General features: G+C 53.6%; 4 protein-coding genes and 4 non-coding genes across 9 annotated transcripts; 5 read left to right on the forward strand and 3 right to left on the reverse strand.

Moving 5' to 3' along the window:
- Positions 1-577: 577 nt before the first annotated feature.
- On the reverse strand, positions 578-7,561 carry PROCA1 (protein interacting with cyclin A1). 2 transcript variants are annotated; one of them, XM_047759117.1, is made up of 5 exons: positions 7,137-7,561; positions 4,018-4,104; positions 1,815-1,947; positions 1,385-1,540; positions 578-1,293 (listed from the first exon to the last, which is right to left on the reverse strand). In XM_047759117.1, exons 1-5 carry the CDS (start codon positions 7,222-7,224, stop codon positions 621-623), a joined length of 1,137 nt encoding a protein of 378 aa, XP_047615073.1. In that variant the 5' UTR covers positions 7,225-7,561; the 3' UTR covers positions 578-620. The 2 variants fall into 2 exon arrangements, with proteins under 2 accessions (XP_047615073.1, XP_047615074.1); XM_047759118.1 differs by lacking the exon at positions 1,385-1,540.
- Positions 7,562-10,400: 2,839 nt separating this feature from the next.
- On the reverse strand, positions 10,401-14,345 carry RAB34 (RAB34, member RAS oncogene family). The gene is given in 13 exon segments (XM_047759039.1): positions 10,401-10,812; positions 10,894-11,001; positions 11,138-11,228; positions 11,308-11,389; positions 11,579-11,630; positions 11,739-11,803; positions 11,920-12,021; positions 12,125-12,190; positions 12,994-13,085; positions 13,307-13,384; position 13,904; positions 14,186-14,255; positions 14,258-14,345. Coding segments are annotated over 13 exon segments (948 nt in total). The 5' UTR covers positions 14,331-14,345; the 3' UTR covers positions 10,401-10,744.
- Positions 14,346-15,461: 1,116 nt separating this feature from the next.
- Positions 15,462-19,061, forward strand: RPL23A (ribosomal protein L23a). The gene is made up of 5 exons (XM_047759038.1): positions 15,462-15,561; positions 16,172-16,355; positions 18,067-18,243; positions 18,703-18,772; positions 19,002-19,061. Exons 1-5 carry the CDS (start codon positions 15,537-15,539, stop codon positions 19,014-19,016), a joined length of 471 nt encoding a protein of 156 aa, XP_047614994.1. The 5' UTR covers positions 15,462-15,536; the 3' UTR covers positions 19,017-19,061.
- On the forward strand, positions 16,014-16,080 carry LOC125115320 (small nucleolar RNA SNORD42). The gene has a single exon (XR_007132032.1). It is a non-coding gene; the product is annotated as a small nucleolar RNA SNORD42 (small nucleolar RNA).
- On the forward strand, positions 17,923-17,994 carry LOC125115327 (small nucleolar RNA Z17). Its single transcript, XR_007132038.1, has one exon. It is a non-coding gene; the product is annotated as a small nucleolar RNA Z17 (small nucleolar RNA).
- LOC125115321 (small nucleolar RNA SNORD42) lies at positions 18,540-18,627 on the forward strand. Its single transcript, XR_007132033.1, has one exon. It is a non-coding gene; the product is annotated as a small nucleolar RNA SNORD42 (small nucleolar RNA).
- Positions 18,816-18,892, forward strand: LOC125115328 (small nucleolar RNA Z17). Its single transcript, XR_007132039.1, has one exon. It is a non-coding gene; the product is annotated as a small nucleolar RNA Z17 (small nucleolar RNA).
- A 424-nt stretch (positions 19,062-19,485) lies between the features above and the next one.
- Positions 19,486-21,326, reverse strand: TLCD1 (TLC domain containing 1). The gene is made up of 4 exons (XM_047759037.1): positions 20,961-21,326; positions 20,569-20,651; positions 20,396-20,478; positions 19,486-20,020 (listed from the first exon to the last, which is right to left on the reverse strand). The coding sequence occupies exons 1-4, from the start codon at positions 21,152-21,154 to the stop codon at positions 19,637-19,639; spliced, it is 744 nt and encodes a 247-aa protein (XP_047614993.1). The 5' UTR covers positions 21,155-21,326; the 3' UTR covers positions 19,486-19,636.
- Between the last annotated feature and the right edge of the window lie 74 nt (positions 21,327-21,400).

The raw sequence follows: 21,400 nt of genomic DNA on the forward strand, positions 1-21,400 counted from the left end.
TCCCCGCCTTGCTTTTTTTCATTGACAATCTCTTCGGCTGTTTATTGGCAGAAGTTAGGGGAAGGAGATGGCCTTCTGCTGGGAATTCAGTTCTTATCCCTTCAGCAATGAAGGTCTAGAAGGGCCTAGCAGGAGCAGGGTCATACCACCTGGGATGGTCACGTGCCCTTTGGTGCCACCAGCACCTACCCAGGGCCACTCAGAGAAGGGAAAAGCCAGGCACAGTGGCAGAGTGGGTTAAAAGGTTCAGTTTATTAGGGCTACCACTTCAGACAGTACTGCCTGTCGCCAAGTGGATTTCACATAGACCCATCTCCCTCTAGGCAGGAAGCCTCCTTCCCACCCCACCCACCTGTGCTCTTCTCCTGCCCTGGGCCTAGGGTGTTACAGAGGAACAGGCTGTGCCTCTCCCCTGCCCTCCCACCTACCCTCCCACCTACAGACTTCCTCTTGCAGGATGGACTGCCCTTCAGAAACCCCTGCAGCCCCTTAGCACCTTGGTTCCAGCCACGCCCAGAGCCCACCTCCTCCCCACAGAAGTAGCCAGGTTGGAGGAAGAGAGAAGCAGGGGATCAGCTAAGGCTTGATGGCATTTATTCTTCACCCTGGTCTCCCTGGCCTCAACTGAGATTGGGGTTGGATGCTGGGGGAGATTTCCTCTTGTTGACCTTCTTGACCGGTGAGGTCTTCGTCCCCAGCTTCTTAGCCTGGACTGTGTTCTTCTCTCTTTTCCTGGGCGATGAAGACTCCACAGTATCCTCACTGGAGGGTTCCTCCCGCCCAGGGTCCTTGTAACTGTCCTCACTCTCCAGGTCTTGCCGGCTGTCCGGGCTGGACTCTGACATCCTGGCCAACTCTCTTGGGCTTAATGATCGGCTCAAGTTTGGAGGTGATTCCGATTTAACGGGGCTTTTCTTCTTAGTCAACTTGCCTTTCTTGACTTTTTTCTTCAGCTTTGCTTTTTCATCCGTCTCCTCCTCCTTGTCTTTCTCTTTTTCCTTTTTCTTCTTGACCTTCTTGATCACCTTGTTGCCCTGGGACTTGCCTGTGGGGCTTTCAGAGCGCCAGATGGTGATGGGAGCTGCTGAGTCCGGGGTACCCGTGACCATGACCATACCTGTGTCAGTGGCTGTGGTGGTGGGCCCCACCTGGGTTGGGATGGGGGGCTTGCTTTCTTCCTCCTCCTCCTCCTCCTCCTCCTCTTCCTCTTCTTCGTTTAGGTCATCTACCCCACACTCATGGTGGATGGGATGATGGATCACAGCCACGGAGACAGGCCTGTAGCTTTTGCACCTGGGAGGGAGGAAGGGGACAGGGAAAGACAGTTGACGGAGAGTGGAGGCCAGTGCCCCAGAGTGCCCCCCATCAGCCTGCCAGCACTCACCAGCCATACCAAAACCGTTCCACACACTCGTCCTCTGGGATGAGCTCAAAGCAAGGGGACTGGATGATGTTGAAACAGGCTGAGCCCACATCACGGGAGCAGGTTGGGCCCACATCATGGGAGCTGCTACTTGTCTTCTCTGAGCAGTCCTTTAGCCTGCCACACAGGAGACTCACCCTGGCTCCCATGCCTCCATGACTCCCCAGGGGCCCAGAGCAGGAAGCCTGAGGGACGGCAGGCTTCCCCTGGGCTCAGCTTAGGCTCCCAGAAGACCTCCCCATAGCTCTTGGAGCTGAGCCACATTTACAAAGCTGGGACTGGACTGGCAGCGCCAGGTCAAAGCTGAAGGGGGAACCACAGTGAAAAGTTGGGCCTGGCTCTGCCCAGGAGTCTCCTGGGCTGTGTGCCTCCCGAGGAGGAGGGCCCTTACCGGGAATCACAGTCGCAGTGGCTGGCAGAGTGCAGGTGCAGGTCCTGGTGGCCGTAGTCAGAGGTGAAGGGATGGATGATGTGCCCGGTGCACTTGTGTTTCCAGCAGCACCTCTCAGTGTCCTTGAATTCACCTGAGGGGGTGGGAATCTGGGTCTCACAGGGACAGCAGCAGCAACACACCTGGGTCTTCTCCCTCCCCGCCCAGCCCCACAGCTCCGTCTAAAGTTGTCACTAAGTTCACCTGCTGCCACCATCCTCCCTCCCCGACAGCTGATTCTGCTGCTGAGTAGAACTAGGTCTCGGCACGCTCTCTCCCTGTCACTGTATCAATCTGCCTGCCCCTCCCAGACTCCCAGGAGAATGTCTCACCACATCTCCCTTGCTGTCCGTCCTCTGACACCTGCCTCTTCCCCTCCCCTGCCTCCTGCAGGAGCCTTTCCTGCACCCTCCACTGTCTCCCAGCTGCTCTCTGACCCGGGGGAGGGCCCTCTTGCCGTGGAGAGGGGAGTCCCACTTCAGAGTCCCCAGTGGTCTAAGCCGGCAGCATCCTCGTTCCCAGTCTGCCCAGCAAACGTCCAGGAAGCCTCTGTCACCCCCTCACCCCCTCTGAAGCCACCCCACTCCAGGGCCTGCTATGGCATCATGGCTCCAGCCTGGGGGGAGATAGGCCTGAGCCCCAGTGTGTCATGCTCCTTGGCTTTTCCCTCCTTTATTCTCCAAGCCCTTTCTCCCTCACTTTCTCAGGCTCTCTATGGAGTCTTTCCCTGCTCTTTGCTCATCAAGTTCCCATTTCACTATCCATTCTCCTCAGTCCTGAGGGCAACAGACTTGAACAGTCCTCCTCTTGTAGGCAGCACAGATACCATGCCCCCTTTCCCAGGGCTCAAGGGCGAAGTGGCTGGGGAGAGGATTGGGGACTAGAGAAGAGCCCTGCAGGAAGGCACCCACCTCCACTGCTCAATGGAATGCAAGTCCTGGACACAGCGTCTCCTGGCCTCCACCCCCACTGCCTCACCTCTGACCCTGCCTAAGGTCTGCCAGTGGTTCTCCCCTCAGGCCACCATCTACAAGGTAAGCCCATGAAGTGACTCCCTGTGCCCAAAGTGGCACACACTAGGGCAGAGAGGACAGGGCGCCTTCCTGCAGGTTCCCCCTGGTCTCCAGCTCCACACACTCCCGGAGGAGGAAGGGACAGCCTGGTTTGCAGTGCAATGGCTAGCTAACTCCCTCCAGACAGGCCAGGAGGATTGTGCCTTTATCCAGCCCCTGCAAGGGGTGGGAATAAGACAAGACCTCGTCCTGGCCATCAGGCAGAAGTTAACCCAGGTTGGGGGTGTACTAGTCCGAGGGAACTTAAAGTACTTGAGAGAGGCGTTCCCGTTGTGGCTCAGGGAGTGAATCTGACTAACATCCATGAGGACACAGGTTCGATCCCTGGCTCACTTAGTGAGTTAAAGATCCGGCGTTGCCGTGAGCTGTGGTATAGGTCGCAGACACGGCTCAGATCTGGTGTTGCTGTGGCTGTGGTGTAGGCCAGTGGCTATGGCTCCGATTCAACCCCTAGCCTGGAAACCTCTATATGCTGCAGGTGCTGCAGCCCTAAAAAAAGACCAAAAAAATAATAAGTACCTGCGAGATAAGCAGCAGCTTGGTCTGAGCCTTCCCCACATTCCTCCTCCCTTCCCAACCCCCTTCTCTGCTGTGAGGGGCCCGGGTCCTCTATACACCCCTGACCCACTCAGTGGCCTCCATTTCTGCTTCCTTTCCCAAAGCGGGTTTCTGTGGGAAAATAGGAGGCAGGGGGAATAAGAGTCTTGCATGCAGGGACCACCACCACCTCGGGGTTTCTTCGGCACTGAATTGGGGCAAAGGGCAGCAGAGCAGCAAGTGCCCTGAACTTGTAGCCAGACAGGCCCGAGTCCAAGTCTAGCTGGGCGGTGTACTTCTCTAGGCCTTGACTCCCTTATTCACAACATGGGGATGCTGGTAATACCTATTTTGTGGGGTTGTTGGGAGGACTCAGTTCACGAATGTCAAAGATGTTTGTGCACCATAAAGTGCTGTACAAAGCAGAAGGGTGATTGGGGCCTCCCTCTGAATTGTGCAAGAAGGAGTACAGGTAGGACAGCTGGGTAACTGCTTCAGGACCAAACACTTCCCTCCTTCCTCCTGCCACCAGACGACGGGCAGTGGGGACCCACCTTCAGAGGAGAAGGTAGACGCATCAGTGCTAGACGCCACGCTAGCCAGCAGATGTCCTCTGTCCCAGCCGGGTAACCTGCTTATATCTGAGAGAGCACAGAACGGTAGCAGCAAACCCCCTTTCCCTTGCCATTCACTCAAAAAGCATTTCCTGAGAAGCTCCAGGTGCGAGGCCTCAGGAGATGTGGAGAATAAAGAACAGCACAATAGTCCTTGCTCACAGGGGCTGGGGGCCGGGGGAAGAGGGGTCGCAGGAGAGGTGTGTGGGACAGTGTGTGATGCAGACGCTGATGGGGAGGGAAATGGGGGAGGGAGGAAGGCCTTCGCGACCACAGACAGGGACACCTGCTGAGATTGGAGGGGTGGGCTGGGAAGGACTTCTTGGAAGAAGCGTAATAGGAGCTACATCCAGAGCAATGAATAGGAGTGAGCCAGAATCTGGGCAAGGAGGGACAGTTTCAAGGATTGTCCCAAGGTATGTGGAGCCTGGTCAGAGGGTGTCTTCAATCAAAACTCCAACAGGACAGCAGCTCCATCAGCACCCACGGGTAGAGATGGCCACTTTCCTTTTCTTCCTACAATTAGCTTTGTCCTTTGGGATATTGGAGCTGAGTCCTGCTTCAGGAAGATAACTGATTGCTTGCGGGCTTCAGCTGGGCCTTCACCCTTCACTTGGTCATCCCTCTACAGGTCCCTGGTCAGATTCTGTTTTCCACAGCACAGTAAGTACTCAAAACTAATGCCATGAGTGAAATGTCAAGCACCTCCCGGAAAACTCCTCCCCTGCTGCTGTTTCTCTCAGCACGTCATTTTACCAGCATTATCTGTGGCCACTTCCACTCTCATCAACCCCCTCCAGCCAGGGGAAGTGTCCTTCCTCCTGCCCAGCACCTGAACTCTAGGTCCCAGCCAGAATTCTCGCCTTTTCCCTCTTTAACGTGTTTGTCCTTAATATGTTTAATGTGTGTGACAAGCTATGAACATCTTTAAATACTCTAGGAACCCCCTTTCTCCCTCTGCCACTGCACATCCGCCCCCCCCCCTTCCATTTCAAAGAGCAGCTGACACCTCAGCTAGAAATCGAAGGATCTCCCTTTCTCTCACCTCTCACCATCTTGATGAGCAAGTCTTGCCTACCTGCCCGCATATCTGTGCCGTCTTGGTCAGACCCTCATCATCTCTGACCCGGATAGCTGGAGTAGCCTCCTACCTGGTCTCCCTGACTTCTGTCTCACTGCCCACACACAGTCCTTACAATGCAGCCAAACTGGTCCACCACATTCCTCCTCTTTAATAGCATTCCGCTGCCTTCAAGACAAGGTGCAAACTCCTTACTCTGATATAATTGGCCCCCAGTTTCTTCCACAGTTGTAAATTCCTCTCATCCATCCGTCCCTCTCTCACTCCTCCCTTCGCCATTCCTTCTCTCCTGCTACCCACTTCCCAGGAACACCTGCTCATCTTGAAAAGAATGCCATACCTGTCTTTTGCCCCTTTACCCGGCACCACAGCACTTCATGTTTTTATTCTATAACAACTTGAGAGCAAAGCCTATATTTCATCTGCCTCTGTATCGACAGATCCTAGGACATGGAAAGTGCCCCGTAAATGTTGGTCGATTGAATGAAGACATGAGTAGAATAGAATAAAAAGCCCCTGTTGGAGCCATAAAGAAGCTAGAGATTCTGCCCAGGGTTCAAACTTAGGGATTTATCTAGGGAAAGAGAATTGACCCTGGATGAGCATCTTGCCAATGTCAGGCACTCTGCTGGTCTTTTAGAATATGCCTTTGATTCTAAGTCCTCACCACAGCCTGTCCTATGGCTGGGGACACAAAGACTCAGCATAAGTAAATTCTCCAAAGACACAAGTCAACAGATGACAGAGGTAGGATTCAAAGCCAGTTTTCCTCGCTCCATAGTCTTTGTTCTTTCAGCCCTGTCTCCTTGCAGTTCCTATCTAAAACCTGTCCTGCCAGGTATAACTTTCCACTACACCTGCTTTCAACTCTAACAGCCAATTCCTCACCCTCTGGCTTTGAGATACTCAGTCCTGACTTCACAGCCTCCCTCATCCAGCCTGGACCCTAAGGTCAGGTCAGAGAGGCCTGAGCCAGGGTCAGTTTTCAGACACTCCAGAGTTAGCATGGAAGAAGCTTATATGCAGGGTCCACTGACTAACTCCTGTCACACCTGCAAGAAGCCTTGACAGTCATAATTCTGGTTGCCAAGGGGAGGGATTTAGTAACTCCTCAGATCTGAGGAAGGGAACCTGCTCTAGTTTCCCTCTGAAGCAGCAGTGCAGAGCTCCTGCAGCAGAGTGACTCAGGTTGGACACGGTGGAAGTGGGGAGGCACTTCATAATGAATGAGAGTTATGGCTTAAAAGGAAAAGAGAGGTTTGTGGTCTCTTTCTCAGTAGGACATTAATCGGGGCGCAGGGGCCTAACTCAGAACTCACAGGTGATGCTCATTGGTACAGACGTCTCCCAGTCTTGCCGGCTAAGGAGCTCCCCCCGCCCTTGCAGCACAGGAGGTAGTGTTCCAGGTTGGGCACCCAAGAAGCTGGACGGGGGAGGAAGGGAGGGAGGGAGAAAGGAAGGGAGGGAGTAACCGAGGAAGGGAAGGAGAGAGGAGGAGGAAGCCAGGCAGGGCAGCTCCCGCCTCCGTGGAAAGGCCACCTGGGCCACGCCCACATCTGGGGACGATTGTGATGTCATGCGTGGAACTTCCAGACCTTTTTCAGCCCCCAGAGTCAATGGAACGGCCTGCTCCAACCCTGGTGACTAGTTGGGCGCTAGACCATAGGTTCCAGCCAAGGCCTGCACTGGGGCAATGGCTCAGGCCCCCGGCTGCGGCACCACCAGGGGCTGCAGCTCTGGCTCCCATCCGACCTTTCCAGCCAAGCCCGCAGGCGATTCTCTAGGGCCTCAGGACCCTAGTCCTCAATCATTGGTCCACGGCTCTCCGTGAGCTGGTACCCACCCCACCCCTGTCAGCCCTTGGCCCCGCCTCCTTTGTCGGTCTCAGGTTCCACACCCTCCCTGGGTCCTCAAATCAGCCCTCTTGCCACGCCCCCAACTGGCAGCCCTCCCCTAATCTGCAACGCCCTCTCTTTACCAGTGCTGCTCTCGTCCCACGAGCTGGCATCGTCCTCAGTCTTTTCCTTAGTCCACCTTTCAATCCTCACTGTCGTCCTGACCCACATCGCTCTCAGCCCACTTTGTCTCTACAAGACTCCCTCGCAGAAGTCCAACCCTGAACTTCAGCTTGGCTGAGACCATCCGTAAAACCCAGTCTCAGCTTCGCCCCAGTCCAGCCCTTAACTCCGCCTCATGCTTGCCCAGTCGCCCCCCTCCCCCCGCCGCTCTAGGCTGAGATGTCTTAGCCCAGGTCTGAGCTTCAGCCGCGCTCTTCATCCGGGGCCTCCCAGCTCCTCGCGGGCCCCTCCCTCTTTGTCCCACTTTAACCTTAGCACCTCCACTTTAGCGCGGCCGCTCAGGTCCAGCCCTCAGTCCCATCCCTAGTTCCTCTCCAGATCTGCTCCCAGTTTAGCCCTACCCCCAGACTCTAGCCCCGCCCCTAACCCCGTTCTTAGCCCCGCCCCAGCCATTCTCTCAACCGCACGCCTCGGTCGGCTCTGGGCCCCTCCCAATACTTCGGAACCAAGCCAGTGCTCTTAGCCCCGCCCCCAGGCTACACGCCAGCCCCTGCCCGAGGGTCTGGAGAGTGACTGCCACCAAACTCCAGCCCGACAACCAGGCTCTTCCAATGTGCCTAATGCCTTGGCAAGAGGCCGAGCTCGTTCTCCCCGCCCACAGGCCCCTCCACTGAAACCCGTGCGATAAGGACTCCCAGCCCCCTTACGGAGCCCACCCCCAGCGCCTCCTCCTAGCCCCCATGGGGCATCCTGTCCCAGAGACAGTACTCCTCGGTAAAGACCTCAACGTAGAGCCATGGAGTCTTGGTCACTCTTCCCCAAAATAGTTATTATAGTTAAGGTTTCTGAGCTCTTTCTATGTGGGTTAGAGCTTTATTTCCATTGATGCAACCTCCTGTCCTATCTCTATAGGCTTGTCCCATGTAGGGAAGGAACAGAACCAGCTGCATGCATAGTAACTTACTACACACACTGCACATGCATGTATCACACTTTTGGCGTGCACACACACAAAACTTTCACCACACATGGACCAGTGCAACAAGCACACATGCACATGCCCCTCACAGACACCACCCAGAACACAGACCCATACTCCTGCTCCCTACATGACTGCTAGCATAAACACTCCACAGCAGTACTGTGGTTCAGGACACACAAACACGCATGTATTGAGTTACAGACTGTGTAAGGCAAGGGTTGTGGAGAGCAGTCCTGGGAGGGAACAGAGATGGAAAAACAATTACAAAAGAATGTGAAAAATGTGTTAAAGCCACATCACTGACTAATCACACCCCACAACTTCTCTTGCCACTAGACTCCAAAGCCAGGATATGCCTCAAAGGATGGAAAGGAGGGAAAAGGATGCTGTTTAAACAGTTTTTTGTTTTTTTTTTTATTTCCCAGAGTTATCAAGGGCCTCTCCTGCTGCTGCTCTGCATAGCCCAACCTTCACCTTCCTCCAGACCCAGCAGCCTAAGTGGGTAAGACCTCACCCAGACCCTCCTACCCAGTGTAGCTTTAGAGAGATCTAGGAACAGCAGGGGAGGGGAAGCAAGAAAAAGGGAAATTGTGCAGAAAATCCAGCCAAAAGCCAGCCCTTCCAGGATAGAGCAGTAGGTAAGAATGGAACCAAAAATCACAACATTGTAAATCAACTATACTTTGATTTCAAAGGCGGGGAGGTTTTTGTGGTGCAACAGGTTAAGGATCTAGCATTGTCACTGCAATGGCTTGAGTTGCTGCTACGGCATGGTTTTTATCCCTGGCCCAGGAACTTCCACATGCTATGGGCGAGGCCAAAAGTAAATAAATAAATAAAAATGGAACCAAAGGACAGAGCATTTGCTAATGGGGAACAATTACTCCATGGCCTCCCAGGATGACACCAAGCCAACATGTCCCTCCATTGTTGGCCCAGATGTCTGAGATAGTTCCAGCCAATCTCTGGCTCTGGGTCAGTGTCAACAGTGAGCCAGGTTCTTGGTCATCCTTCCTTCAAATAGTTATTGTAATAGTTAAGGTTTATTTCATACATGACACCACATTTTACACTTTACACATGTGCCTCTAAACCTGAGGCACAGAGGATAAGTGATTTGACTGAATGTCCAGGATGAATAGCAAGGATTCTGCCTCAGGGCACTTTTTTTTTTTTTTTTTTTTAGGGCTGCACATGTGGCATATGGAGGTTCCCAGGCTGGGGGTGGAATCAGAGCTACAGCTGCTGGCCTACATCACAGCCACAGCAATGCCAGATCTGAGCCATGTCTGCAACCTACACCACAGCTCATGGCAACACCGGATCCTTAACCTACTAAGCGAGGCTAGAAATCAAACCCAAATCCTCATGGATCCTAGTTGGATTCATCACCACTAAGCCACAACAGGAACTCCCCACACATTTTTTTTTTTTTGAGAGTGAAAAAACATGTCTTATTTTTTATCCAATTTAGTTTTTAATTGTTTTAAGATATAAGAAGACATTACTCATAACTGTATCTTGTTGTTGTTGTCTTTTAGGGCCACACTGGCAGCATATGGAGGTTCCCTGGCTAGGGGTCCAGTCAGAACTGTAGCCGCCAGCCTACTCCACAGCCACATCAACACGGGATCTGAGCCTCATCTGCGACTTATATCACAGCTCACAGCAACACCATATCCTTAGCCCACTGAGTGAGGCCAGGGATTGAACCCGTGTCCTCATGGATGCTTGTTGGGTTCGTTAACCGCTGAGCCACCATGGGAATTCCCCATAACTGTATGTTTATACCACTAATGTATGTTATCAGATAGCACATCTTAGTAAGAGGCCCTGCCCCTACCTTCCTAGGCCTTCTGGTCAACCCCCAAAGTACCTAAAATTCACTCACTTCTGTGTTCCTTTCAGAGAAGTATTTTTTAAAGGGAAGGCAGGAAGAAGGTTTTATATATATATATCCAGTGGTGGACATTTGGGTATAAGCACCAAGTAGGAGGAGATATTTGGAGAAAAGAGACCAAAGGAAAGGACTCCCAAAAATCTCAAAGATCTTTCAGATGTCACCTATTAAGTGTGCAGTGCATCCGCCCAAATGTCATTCCTGAGTTCCCAGGCTGCCTGAGATCTGCCCAGAGGCCAGGAATGGCCAGAATCCCAGCAGAAGGCTCCAGGCCCCAGATCACCCTACAGCCCTACCCATTCCACATGCCTGATCCCCCACAAAGGACTCCAGCTCCCAGCCTGCTAATAACGGATATTTTAATGCATAAGGCACAGTGTGAGGCTGGAACCGTTAGGCATCCTCATACCCAGAGGGCCCAGCAGGCTGAGCAAGAGCAGCAGGGCCCACCTCCCCACCACAGCAGCCTGCAGGGCCCCTGGAGGTGGGGCAAGGGAGGTCTTTGGCACGGTGCCTGAGGACAGGACTCGCCTGGTCCCAGCTACCAATCTGGGGATACTGCCAAGGGGCAGTTCTTTGGTCTGGAAAAACAGTCAGTGCAAATGTCCTGGAGAGTTAAGCTCTGGGAGAGTCAAGGTGGCACAGCGCCCTGAAGCTGGGCAGTCTCTGGACAGTCCCCTCACCCTTCATGGGCAGCACGTGGGCTTCTTCTTGCTGGCAGTTAGGTAGAGGTTGCTGTCATCACTGTTGAGACCTTAAGAAGAGTAATAAATACATGAAGCAGGCCTGGAGGGTCCCTGTGCTCTCTGCCACCCTCACCCAGGCAGGCACTCACGGACAACGTCCCCAATGCGCCGGGACCCTGATTTCTCCAGCTCAGCCAGCACGTTGGCCTCAAAGGTCAGTGCCGCCACACGGAAGAAGAATTCCCGGACATTTTCACCTGACACAGGGAGCAGATGGGTGCTCAGGAGCAGTTCCAGGCCTGGGGTCAATGGGCACAGCTGGAGGTGGAGGAGTGAGAGGTAAAGTAGGCAGGGATGCCAGAGCAGAAGGAAGGCCAGAAGTCTGTGACTCACCCGTGAGAGAGGAGACTGCCCAGTACTCGGCCTTCATCTCTTGGGCCACCTTGAGTGCGTCCTTCTCCATCAGCACGTACTGAGCAGGAGTCTGAGCAAAAGTCCGAGTCAGATGCTGGGGGTGGGGTTTCCCTCGTCATGGCGGGAAGTCCCCCCACTGGCACACTCACACTCAGGTCCTTCTTGGAGCCCACGAGAAAGAGAAGCACACTGGAAGGGTCATTCTCCTTGAGCGCATCCGCTAGCCACTGCCTGCCATGGACAGTGGACAGCAAGGGATGAGGGGGATAGGAAGGCTCCCCCCACTGATGCTCTTATGCCCAATTAGCCTCCCTCTGGTCCTGGATGCATTCTTCTCCTTCCCTACTGTGCCCCTGACCCCCCTCTTTTTTGAATCTTCTCTTCCCAGAGCCCCCAATCCAGTTGAGCATCCCCACATACTTGGTATGTTCCAGGGAGGCCACATCATTCAGGTTGAAGACAATGATGATGGCTGTAAGAGTGGTAGAAACAGCTGCAGATTGTGGCAGAAGCCACTACTGGCTCATTTCCAGCCCTAGGTGCACCCACCTGCCCCTACTTCACTCACCCAGGCCCTTACCTTGAGCGCCACGGTAGTAAGTCGATGCAATGCATTTGAACCTCTCCTGTCCAGCGGTATCCCAGCTGGGAGGAAGGAGGCAGGAAACACAGGTATGTGTGGGGTGGGGGGAAGGGGTGGGTGAGGTGGGGTATAGGTGACGGGGGAAGGAATGGCGGGAAGGAGTGGAGGAAGAACTCACAGCTGCAAACTGAAGGGGACGCCCAGCACCTCAAATCGTTCCATCTCAAAGTCCACTCCAATGGTGGCCTTATAGTTCTTATCAAACGTGTCTTTGCAGAACCTGAGGGGGCACCAGATGCTCTGGTCCTGAGCCCAGCCCATCTGGCTAGACCTGGGCCCACCCTGCCCAGCACAACCCAGCTCAGCTAACACCCCCCTCTTACCTATTAATGAGACAAGTCTTCCCCACCGACAGGTCCCCCACCACAATGACCTTGGAGATCTTAAATCTGCTGGACATAAGAGTGGGCAGGAAGAGTGAGCACTAGCTCTTTCACTCACAGGAGCCCCAGTGTTCCCTAGTAGGTCCACAAAGGTAGCTGCACCCAGGCTGAAGTTACCACGGACACCAGGGCTGGACAGATGCGCTGGGGAGGAGTGTTCTGTGCTTCAGTATTGGAGATATGAATTTGAATTCCAGTTCTCACACTTACCAACTGTGTGACTTAGGACAAGTTTCTTAGCTTCTCTGAACCTCAGTGTCAACATTTGTTAAGTGGAGATTTAGCACACATTTTATTGGGTTGTTGTGAAGGTTAAAATGAGCTAAATGTCCTATATTCTAAGATATACCCCCCCCACACACACATACATTCTAACATCTCTGAAATAAGGATACATCTTAAAAGTGTGATGGTTTTTTCCATTTAATAAAAGACAATAATGGTACCCAAAACACTGCCTGGTATAACACACAGTAAGTGCACAACTAATGGTGACAACTGTCACTAGTTTTTTTTTTTTTTTTTTTACCCACAATGGGACTCATCCCTCTAGGACGGCCCCCTGCCCTGAGGGAAGCTGAGCTGGTGACCACGCCCTCATCATGGACACCATCTCTGTGTCTGGAATTAAACTGCCACCCTCCTACCCCACCCCATCTCACTGGACTTGCCACAAGCTTGCTGGAAGAAAAGGGAGCACATGAGGACATGAAAAGGGGGCATAATCATATAGCCGGCAGAGGCTGAAATAGAGCCTTATGTACAGGTTTCCTGGGACTTCCCTTTTTTAAGGGGTGTCTCTAACTCACCCCACGGTGCCTGTCCGGTGCTCCTGGCAGGCGCAGGTGACGCGGGGGTGGAAGTCTTTGCGCACGTGCAAAGCGGCCTCCTTCCTCAGGCACTGAGAGGGATGGAAGAGAATGGGACTCACCCATTCCTGGCCCTCTTCCCGCAACTAAGCAGCCCGGGCGGGGGGGGGGGGTGGAAGGGTGGGGAAGGGACCACCCAGAAGCAGGCCTAGCAGGGCGGCAAGGCTGGGCCCAAACCTCTAACGGATCTGGTGCCGCCTCTCCCTGCCCACACCCACCACAGCCTGGAGCCCGACGTGGCCTTAGCGCCTACCTGGGGCAGCTCCGCCAGGACGCGGTCCCTCCGCACTGGCGCCAGGATGTTCATCTTGCCTGCGGCTTTGCGGGGCGCCTGGAGAAGGCGCAGAGGCCTGATCCGCCCCAGCGACTCGCGCCCGCGGAGACCCGACAATCACCCTCGACCGAGGGGTCCCGACTATAACTCGGGGCCACGGGGAGCCTAGGGGAGCCCGTGGCCTCGGGGACGCTACGACCACCGCAGGCCACGGGGATGAGACAATCACCCGGGGCCGGGGCGAACCCACAATCACCCGGGCCCGGGGCGTCCCGAGGACGACTCGGGGACGGGGAGACTCCTGGGCCACCAAGTGGGGTCGAGGAGTCCCGTCTGGGGGGACCCGGGCCCGCGCAGACCCTACAATAACTCGGGGCCGAATAGTTCCTACAATAACTCGAGGCCGTGGGGACCCGACGACAAGTCGGGGTTGAGGCGGCCCTACCATAACAGAACGGCCCGGGGGCCCGGAGCGGCCCCGCCACACGGGGTCAGTGTAAGCAGGGACGGCGCGGGCGGGGGTCGGCTGGAGGAGGGGGCGAGGGGCCCAGTCCGCTGCAGGGCCTCTGGTCCCACTCTGCTCTCCCTCAGAGAGCGCTGTAACTTGATCCCCGGAAATTCCTGGGAAAGGGCCGCCCCCCGCCCCTCTCCCGGCAGCTCTCAGCCTTGCAGCCCGCCCTGGCCTCCCCCTCCTCTTCTCCCCCGACCGCTGCCCCAGCAGAGGCTCCCCCCCGCCAGACGCCTCACGTGGCACCAGGCCTGCCCCCACGCAGGTTGGAATCAGTCCAGTTCGGGATCCCCCGGGTCTCTCTCCTCTGCACCTCCGGTGCTGGTCGGAGCCTCCGTGGGGACCCTTACCCAGCCGAACTGGTGATGGGGAATCGGTGATTGCTGCGCAGCATCTGGTTGTGCCAGGAACCAGCGGGAGGGGAAAGGGGGAGAGAAGGGGCCCTAGGAGAGGCGGCGCTTCCCTCCTCAACTCCAGGCCCAGGGCATGACTCATATTGTCTGCCCCCGCTCGCCCTTCTGCCCTGGGAGGTGATGGTGGGAAGCGTAGAGGGGGTGTCAGGGTCGGAGTCAGGTGCCCACCGAGGAGAGAGATGTCCGAAGTCTGGTGCCTTTTCCTCCAAGGCTGATCTGTAGATTGGGGGGTGGGGGCGAAGACCAAGCTGCCTCCCTCGATGGAGGATAAAGGAGGGCTAGGAGAACCCAGGATTCCGCACTTTGGAGCGGTCAAGGCTCTGGGCCAAAGGTACTCCTCTCTGGCATGGGCGTTCTTTGCTCTGACCCTATTTGAATCTTCCCCGCCCCCCTTTCCTTTTTACAGTCTGCAGTCTAGAAGAGGGGATAGCACATATCAATCTCACCTTCAAAGGGGGAACTCTGATTCCAAGAGGGGACGGGAGGGCAGAAAGTCTGTGTGAAGTGGGGTAAGCACAGTCCCTCAAAGAAGCAAACCTGAGCATTACTAAACTGCTCTGTGTCAAGAACTGAATTTGAGGATGCAAAGATGACTGGAGCAAAGAGATTTCCTGGAGAAATCTGGGCGCTAGGTGTTTGAAATATTGGCAGTCTCTTAAAAGAGTATTATCGTGAAGATGCATGAAATCTGTCACAGGTAAGGGGGAAGATGTGGCCGCCTCCTACCCTCTCTTGACACTTAGCTCCTCCCTTCTGCCCCTCTGCTCCTCCCCTCTGCCTGACTCGACTTTTTCTGCCGAGGAATCACCGCGTTATAAATAAGCCATGTCCCCTCTATCGACCTCAACTTCCACAGACGTTGTCTAAGGTAGTTGGACTGGACAAATTCTGCTCGAATGTTATAGAATTTTGCTTCACTCTCCCTAAGTCAATTTAACTACAATATATTAATTCCGTTTGCAGTGTTACAGTTCTTGGAACTGTAATTCTCTAAAGTTGCTCAAGATGGGAAGCGTTCAGAGCCTTGCAGCCGCCGGCTACACCATCCACCCGCCGCAGCAAACACGTGTCTCCAAAAAACTACAACCCCCATGAAGCCTTAGTGTCTGACATAAAGAGGGGTGGTGCTAGTTTAGTCCCTCTCGCGAGGAAGTTAAATCTACCATTCCCGGCGGGCGCCGCGCTGCATATTATCCAATCAGCCTTAAGCAAAAAGAATCGCGAGTCTTTAGTGAGACTTGGCCCTATAAGCCCGTGGGAACAGGTCTTAGAAACCCTTTTCACGAAGATGGCGCCGAAGGCAAAGAAGGAAGGTGTGTGCTGGGGCTTGGGGTTCCACTGCTGACTGTCCTGGGATCCCCGTAAGCAGAGTGAACCGACTGGGAGGACGGTGGCAGGGCCAAGCCTTTGGGTGTCTGCTCCGGAGCGGCTCCTCACGTTTCGGCAATGCTGAGGAGCGCGTGGGCCCAGCCGCATGGGCTGGGTTCGGTGAAGGAGTCAGGGGAGGCAAGCCTGGCCGGCACCACCTGCCCAGGACAGCCAGACAGTCGGCCCTGGGGAGCTCCATGTCTCCAGGCCTGTAGAGAGTCTGTACCCTCAACTTGTTTTTCCTCTTTAACCCCCATGTTAAATGGAGCTGTATACCTTCCCAAGATGGCTGTGCGGTGGTATATATAGAACTATTAGTTCAGGTTCTGGCAGTTAGCAAGCGTTCGATCATTGCTAGTAAATTTTTTTCATCGTAACCCAAGTTCGCCCTAGTGTCGTGCATATGATGGAAAAACTTGAACTTCCTGAGGCTTGTGATGTCTTCAAAGGAACCACTGATGCACGTGTAGCCTGGGGCGCCCACTACTGGTCTTGAGGCCGGAAGCGATCGATTTCTGTATCTCTTGCACTCTTCATTTTCTTTATTTCTCTCAGCCCCTGCCCCTCCCAAAGCCGAAGCCAAGGCAAAGGCTTTGAAGGCCAAGAAAGCAGTGTTGAAAGGCGTCCACAGTCACAAAAAAAAGAAGATCCGGACGTCACCCACCTTCCGACGGCCCAAAACACTGCGACTCAGAAGGCAGCCCAAATATCCTCGGAAGAGCGCCCCTAGGAGAAACAAGTTAGTACTCCCCGGTACTTATGAAAAGATGTATGGGTGTTCTCTGTTGGTAATTTGGAAATTTACCAAACCTAGAGCATGGCTTCTCAGAATCATGTTGGTAATTTAGTGGGTTTCTGTAATGGGTGTGTGAGGAGATGATTTAAGAACAAAAGGTGTTTTGGGAATATTGGCAGGAATTGTTGTTTTAAACCCAGAGTCAGTGTCAAGGTTAGGTAATTTTTAGGTTAATAATTGCTTCCTGCGTGGTCTACTTTCTTGTGAGTGTAAAAGTGGGGCTTAAATGTTCTTTGTTCTGGGGTTCCAGGTTTAGGTTGTTCTTAATTGCACCTATTGCTGTAGGGAATAGTCCTTGAAGGTGAGGGTGTGGGGTTATTCTTTTTTTTTTTTTTTTTTTGTCTTTTTGCTATTTGTTGGGCTGCTCCCTCGGCATATGGAGGTTCCCAGGAGAGGGGTCCAATCGGAGCTGCAGCCATCGGCCTACGCCAGAGCCACAGCAACGGGGGATCCGAGCTGCGTATGCAACCTACATCACAGCTCACGGCAACGCCGGATCCTTAACCCACTGAGCAAGGGCAGGGACCGAACCCGCAACCTCATGGTTCCTAGTCGGATTCGTTAACCACTGTGCCACGACGGGAACTCCTGGGTTATTGTAGATTGATGAGATTCATTTGTCTCCGTTGTGAAGGCCTGTAGCAGTATATAGCAGCTTTTTTCACTCACTTCTTTACACTCAAGGAATGGTCTGGCAGAGTGGGCAAAAGGTTAGGGTGCTTGATAGTTTTGGTGTCACACTGCTAGTAATGACTGGCCTTAAGGAGCACAGTTTAGAGTAGAGCCATGGTAGTAGTTAACCACCAGTGAGGACCCACTGTTTCCAAAGAAAAATAATATGTTCTTGGAGAAAAGGACTTGATAAGGCTTTTTACCCCCACTTGAACCTAGATTTAGCAAGATGAGATGTTGAGATCTTACCTTTAGCTTCAAAACAGGACGATGTATCCAGGCAAATAGGGCCTTGCTTCTCTTTAACTTTCAGGTGGAAAGATGTGTTGGGTGCGTTCAAGCTGCTGAATCTTTAATGTGAGCTAGCTGTAAATAAAAAGCTTTTAGAATTGATGGCCTGGGATTTCCTGCTGAGGTACAGTGGTTGGTTTAAGGACCCTAATGCAGCAGCTCAGGTCACTGCTGGGGTACAGGTTTGAACCCTGGCCTGGGAACCTCCATGTGCTGTGGGCGTGGCCATAAAAAGAAGGAATCCATGGCCTGCAAGCCCTCAGAAGGGGCAAAATAATTGATTCTGCGTCATGGTGAAGCATTAACATTCTTTGGAATCCTAGCCTGGGTTTCAAGATTCTGTGGTATGTGTATTTTGGGGTTATCTAACCTCTTAAGTCTTGGGTTTCTTCTAGAAATTGGCCCTTCAGAAATGTTGAGGTCAGATAAAGAATGAAGACGTCTGGAACTCAGATCAGTGTTTAATCACTTAAAGGATGAAAGCCCTTCATAGGAAAGAGCACCAGGGTTCTGCCCCATGCTGAGTCTTCAGGTCCCCAGGCTTTGGGGTGCACATGGTGACACCGTTAAGCGACCAGAGTCTGACAGAAATGATTGCTGCCTCGTTGTCTGATGCACTTGGGCTCCAGAAGAGGGCCCACCTTTTCTTTTACTGGGCCCAAGCCAGGTGACCCCTTTTTGCCTCTCCCAGGCTTGACCACTATGCCATCATCAAGTTCCCCCTCACCACTGAGTCAGCCATGAAGAAGATAGAAGACAACAACACACTTGTGTTCATTGTGGATGTCAAGGCCAACAAGCACCAGATTAAACAGGCTGTGAAGAAGCTCTATGACATTGATGTGGCTAAGGTCAACACTTTGATCAGGTGAGGGAGGTCCCATGGGGTGGGGAGGAGGCCAGCACCTCTGAAGTAGGCTTCCCAGTGTGTAAGCCTTGAGAAGTGGGCAGTCCCTGCTACATTTACAGTCCCTTGTATGGAGTATGGACTTCAAACTGTCCTGCCTCTAGGGCTTGGGGGGATGGTGCTCATTTTCTTGATCCCTGTCTTTAGACAGAAGCAGGCCCGAGAGTAACATACAGTTAACATCAGAACACCTGTGGTGTTTCCCATAAAATGAAACTGGCTCCTTTTGTGGCTTAGTGGGGTCACTGATCCCCTCTGCGCAAATGATGGAAAAACTGCTGTGTGTGTGGCGGGGGGGGGGGGGGGGGGGGGGAAATGACATGAACAAAGGAACCACTGATGTGCCAGAAGACTGGGGAGGAAGAGAGTGTATAGGGGCAGGGAGGGCAGCAGGGACTAAGGCTTCCTTCTCCACCCTAGGCCTGATGGAGAGAAGAAGGCATATGTTCGACTAGCTCCTGACTATGATGCTTTGGATGTTGCTAACAAAGTAAGCTTCCTTTACTACAAACTCCTTAACACCCCCCTTCCTGGGTGCAAATGATGTATCTCTAAGCGACCAAAGCCTGAATCAAACTTCGGTGATTAGTCTCAACTGACTGACTGCACCCCTGTCTTACCCCTTATCTTGTGCCCTCATTTTGCATTTTAACTATGACATTCCCACTTTAATCTTCACATTTCAGCTCCCAGTAACAAAGCTCCCTTTTGTTTTTCAGATTGGGATCATCTAAACTGAGTCCAGCTGGCTAATTCTAAATATAAAAGTCATCACTAAATGCATGCTTTTTTGTCTGTATGTTGATTTCTGGTTGGGAGGCCTTACTGTGGTATATACACACCTGAGTAAGAGGGCTTGGGCAAGACTCTTGGTCTCAGTTACCTAACCCTGTTGGGACACTTGGCACTGTCACCTCACCATACTTATGTCAGTGACCAGACTGGGGTTGGTGTTTTTAGGACAACTACAGCTTGCCTCCATCACAGAGGTAAGAGACCAAGCAAGAAGCTTTACAAGAACCTCTTCCTTTATCTCTGGAAGAGGCTTTGTATAAAACCAATACTCAGTTTTCATTAGCACCCATTTTAGGGCAGTGCGAGTTAGCTGCTGGCTTTCCTGTAGCACCTTGTCCCCACACCCATCTACTCTGTCCAACCGGTCTGTCTGCTTCCCTCATCCCTTGCCCAAGAAAGGACAAGGACTTCAGAAGAGTACTTTCATTAGGGTTTTCAATAGTAGGTGCAGATGTGAAAGGTGGAGAGCATGGCCCCAGAGGACGCCTCAGGTGAGGGCTGAAGTCTCAGTTTATATGTGAGGCTGTTTTTTTGTCACAAGTCCCTGGGTCTGTGCTTTTCACTCAGTCAAGAACTTGTCCTTGTGTTTCTGCCTGGGTATCTGCTCAGGGCAGAAGTCAGAGCGGAGGAGGCGGGAAAAATAGATGAGGATCATGACATCCAGCATGAGCAGGATGCTCAGCAGAAAGGTTCCCAGGGTCCTTTGGCCAGCATAACCCAGGAAGAGATAGGTGAGGTAGGCCTGAGGGGCTAGGCGGAAGAGAAGATACATGACCAAGTTGATGTATTTGTTGACCCGATAGAGGAGGAGATCTTGGGCGTTATTGATTTTCATCATCATACGTATGGTGAGGAAGATGTTGCTGACCTCCACCAGCAGGGTTAAGACACCGCCACCAACAAATCTGCTCCAAAAGATGCCTGAAAAGAAGGCACCCATGGCCTACAAGGCAAGGGAGAGAATGGGTTAGGGAACTCAGATGCCAAAGCTTTTCTGGAAGTTGGTGGGAATATGAAGGCTACAAGATTGGGGGCTAGGAAATCCTCCCCTGTTTGCATCTTTTGGAAACACAGTGTGTTCAATACAATTACATTTTGAACCCTGCCCACAGGTTCTTGCTATGGGTGGAGTTTTCAGGCAAAGAAAATGAGGCCACGATTGCTGGCCTCAAGTAGTGAAGCAAGGGTTCAGAGACTACCAACCCTCAGCATTCTAGCATTAGACCATAGGCCCCTGGGTGGGGTTATCTCCCAGATTCAGAAAGGCTTAGGTTAGGTTGCTAGCACCAGGCCTATTCCACATCCCCTGCTCACTTACCATGACGTGATGGACAAGGTATTCCCAAGAAGCCCGTGATTGATGACTAACCACGATATCCACCGTGTCGTGGATGAAATACCCTAGCCGAGGGATGGGGAAGAGGTCATAAACGGGACTGAGCAAGAAACATTCCTGTCCCTCCCAACTACTTAATACGAGGCAAGACCTACCTGCAGAGAAACAAACGAGGAGATAGCCAGAAAGCGACCATGCTGTTTCAATCTCTACCAGCATCTCCGGGGTCTGCCATATACTGGATGGGAGGGAAGAAGGCAGGCGCTTCACTCGGTATCCCCAAGGACCCACAACCATGCCAGTGCCCGGGGAGTCTGGGCTGGTGCTATTGGCTGACCGGGAGCGAGGAGGGGCTTGGCTGAAACCCAGGTGTTCGCCGTTTCCCAGGTGAGAACCCCCCTCCCCTGGGGCTGCAGCCGCTCCTGGTTGGACAGCATTCTAAACCGGGAATCAGGTGAGACTGCCTGGGCCTCAGCCCGCCAATGAGTGATGGGGAGAGTAATGCGGGATCCCCTAGCCGCCTTCACTCCCCCAGTCCTTCACTCACCACAGCAGCGCCCAGATCCCTGACACAATGGAATGGGCGAAGGAGACGAGCAGGTTGTGCCAGCGCCAGGTGCGCAGGGGGTCGGCGCGCACGTGCGCCGGTAGGGCCAGGCGACAGAGCGCGTGCCGGAGCGCCCGGAAGGTCAGCGTGGCGCCCAGGAGCAGCGGCAGGGCGGGGAGCAGCATCGGGGGCATGCTGACCCTCCCTGCCTTCTGTCTGTTCGCCCTCTAGGCCGCCTCCTCCGGCAGTTCGGGAACGGGACTCCCTTTTGGGCTGGCCCACCCCCGACGCCTTTCCTGGCGGCCGCCAGCCTCACACACACTGTCTCCGCGGAGCCCTCTAGGCCCCCTTCGCTCCTCCCGTCCCTTCCCGTCCGGCCTCTGCCCCCGCCCCCAACCACCCGCGCCCCCGCCCCGCCCCGCCCTCCTGTCCCCGCCCCT

Source organism: Phacochoerus africanus, chromosome 14, assembly GCF_016906955.1.
Source record: "Phacochoerus africanus isolate WHEZ1 chromosome 14, ROS_Pafr_v1, whole genome shotgun sequence".
Classification (NCBI taxonomy): Eukaryota; Metazoa; Chordata; class Mammalia; order Artiodactyla; family Suidae; genus Phacochoerus; species Phacochoerus africanus.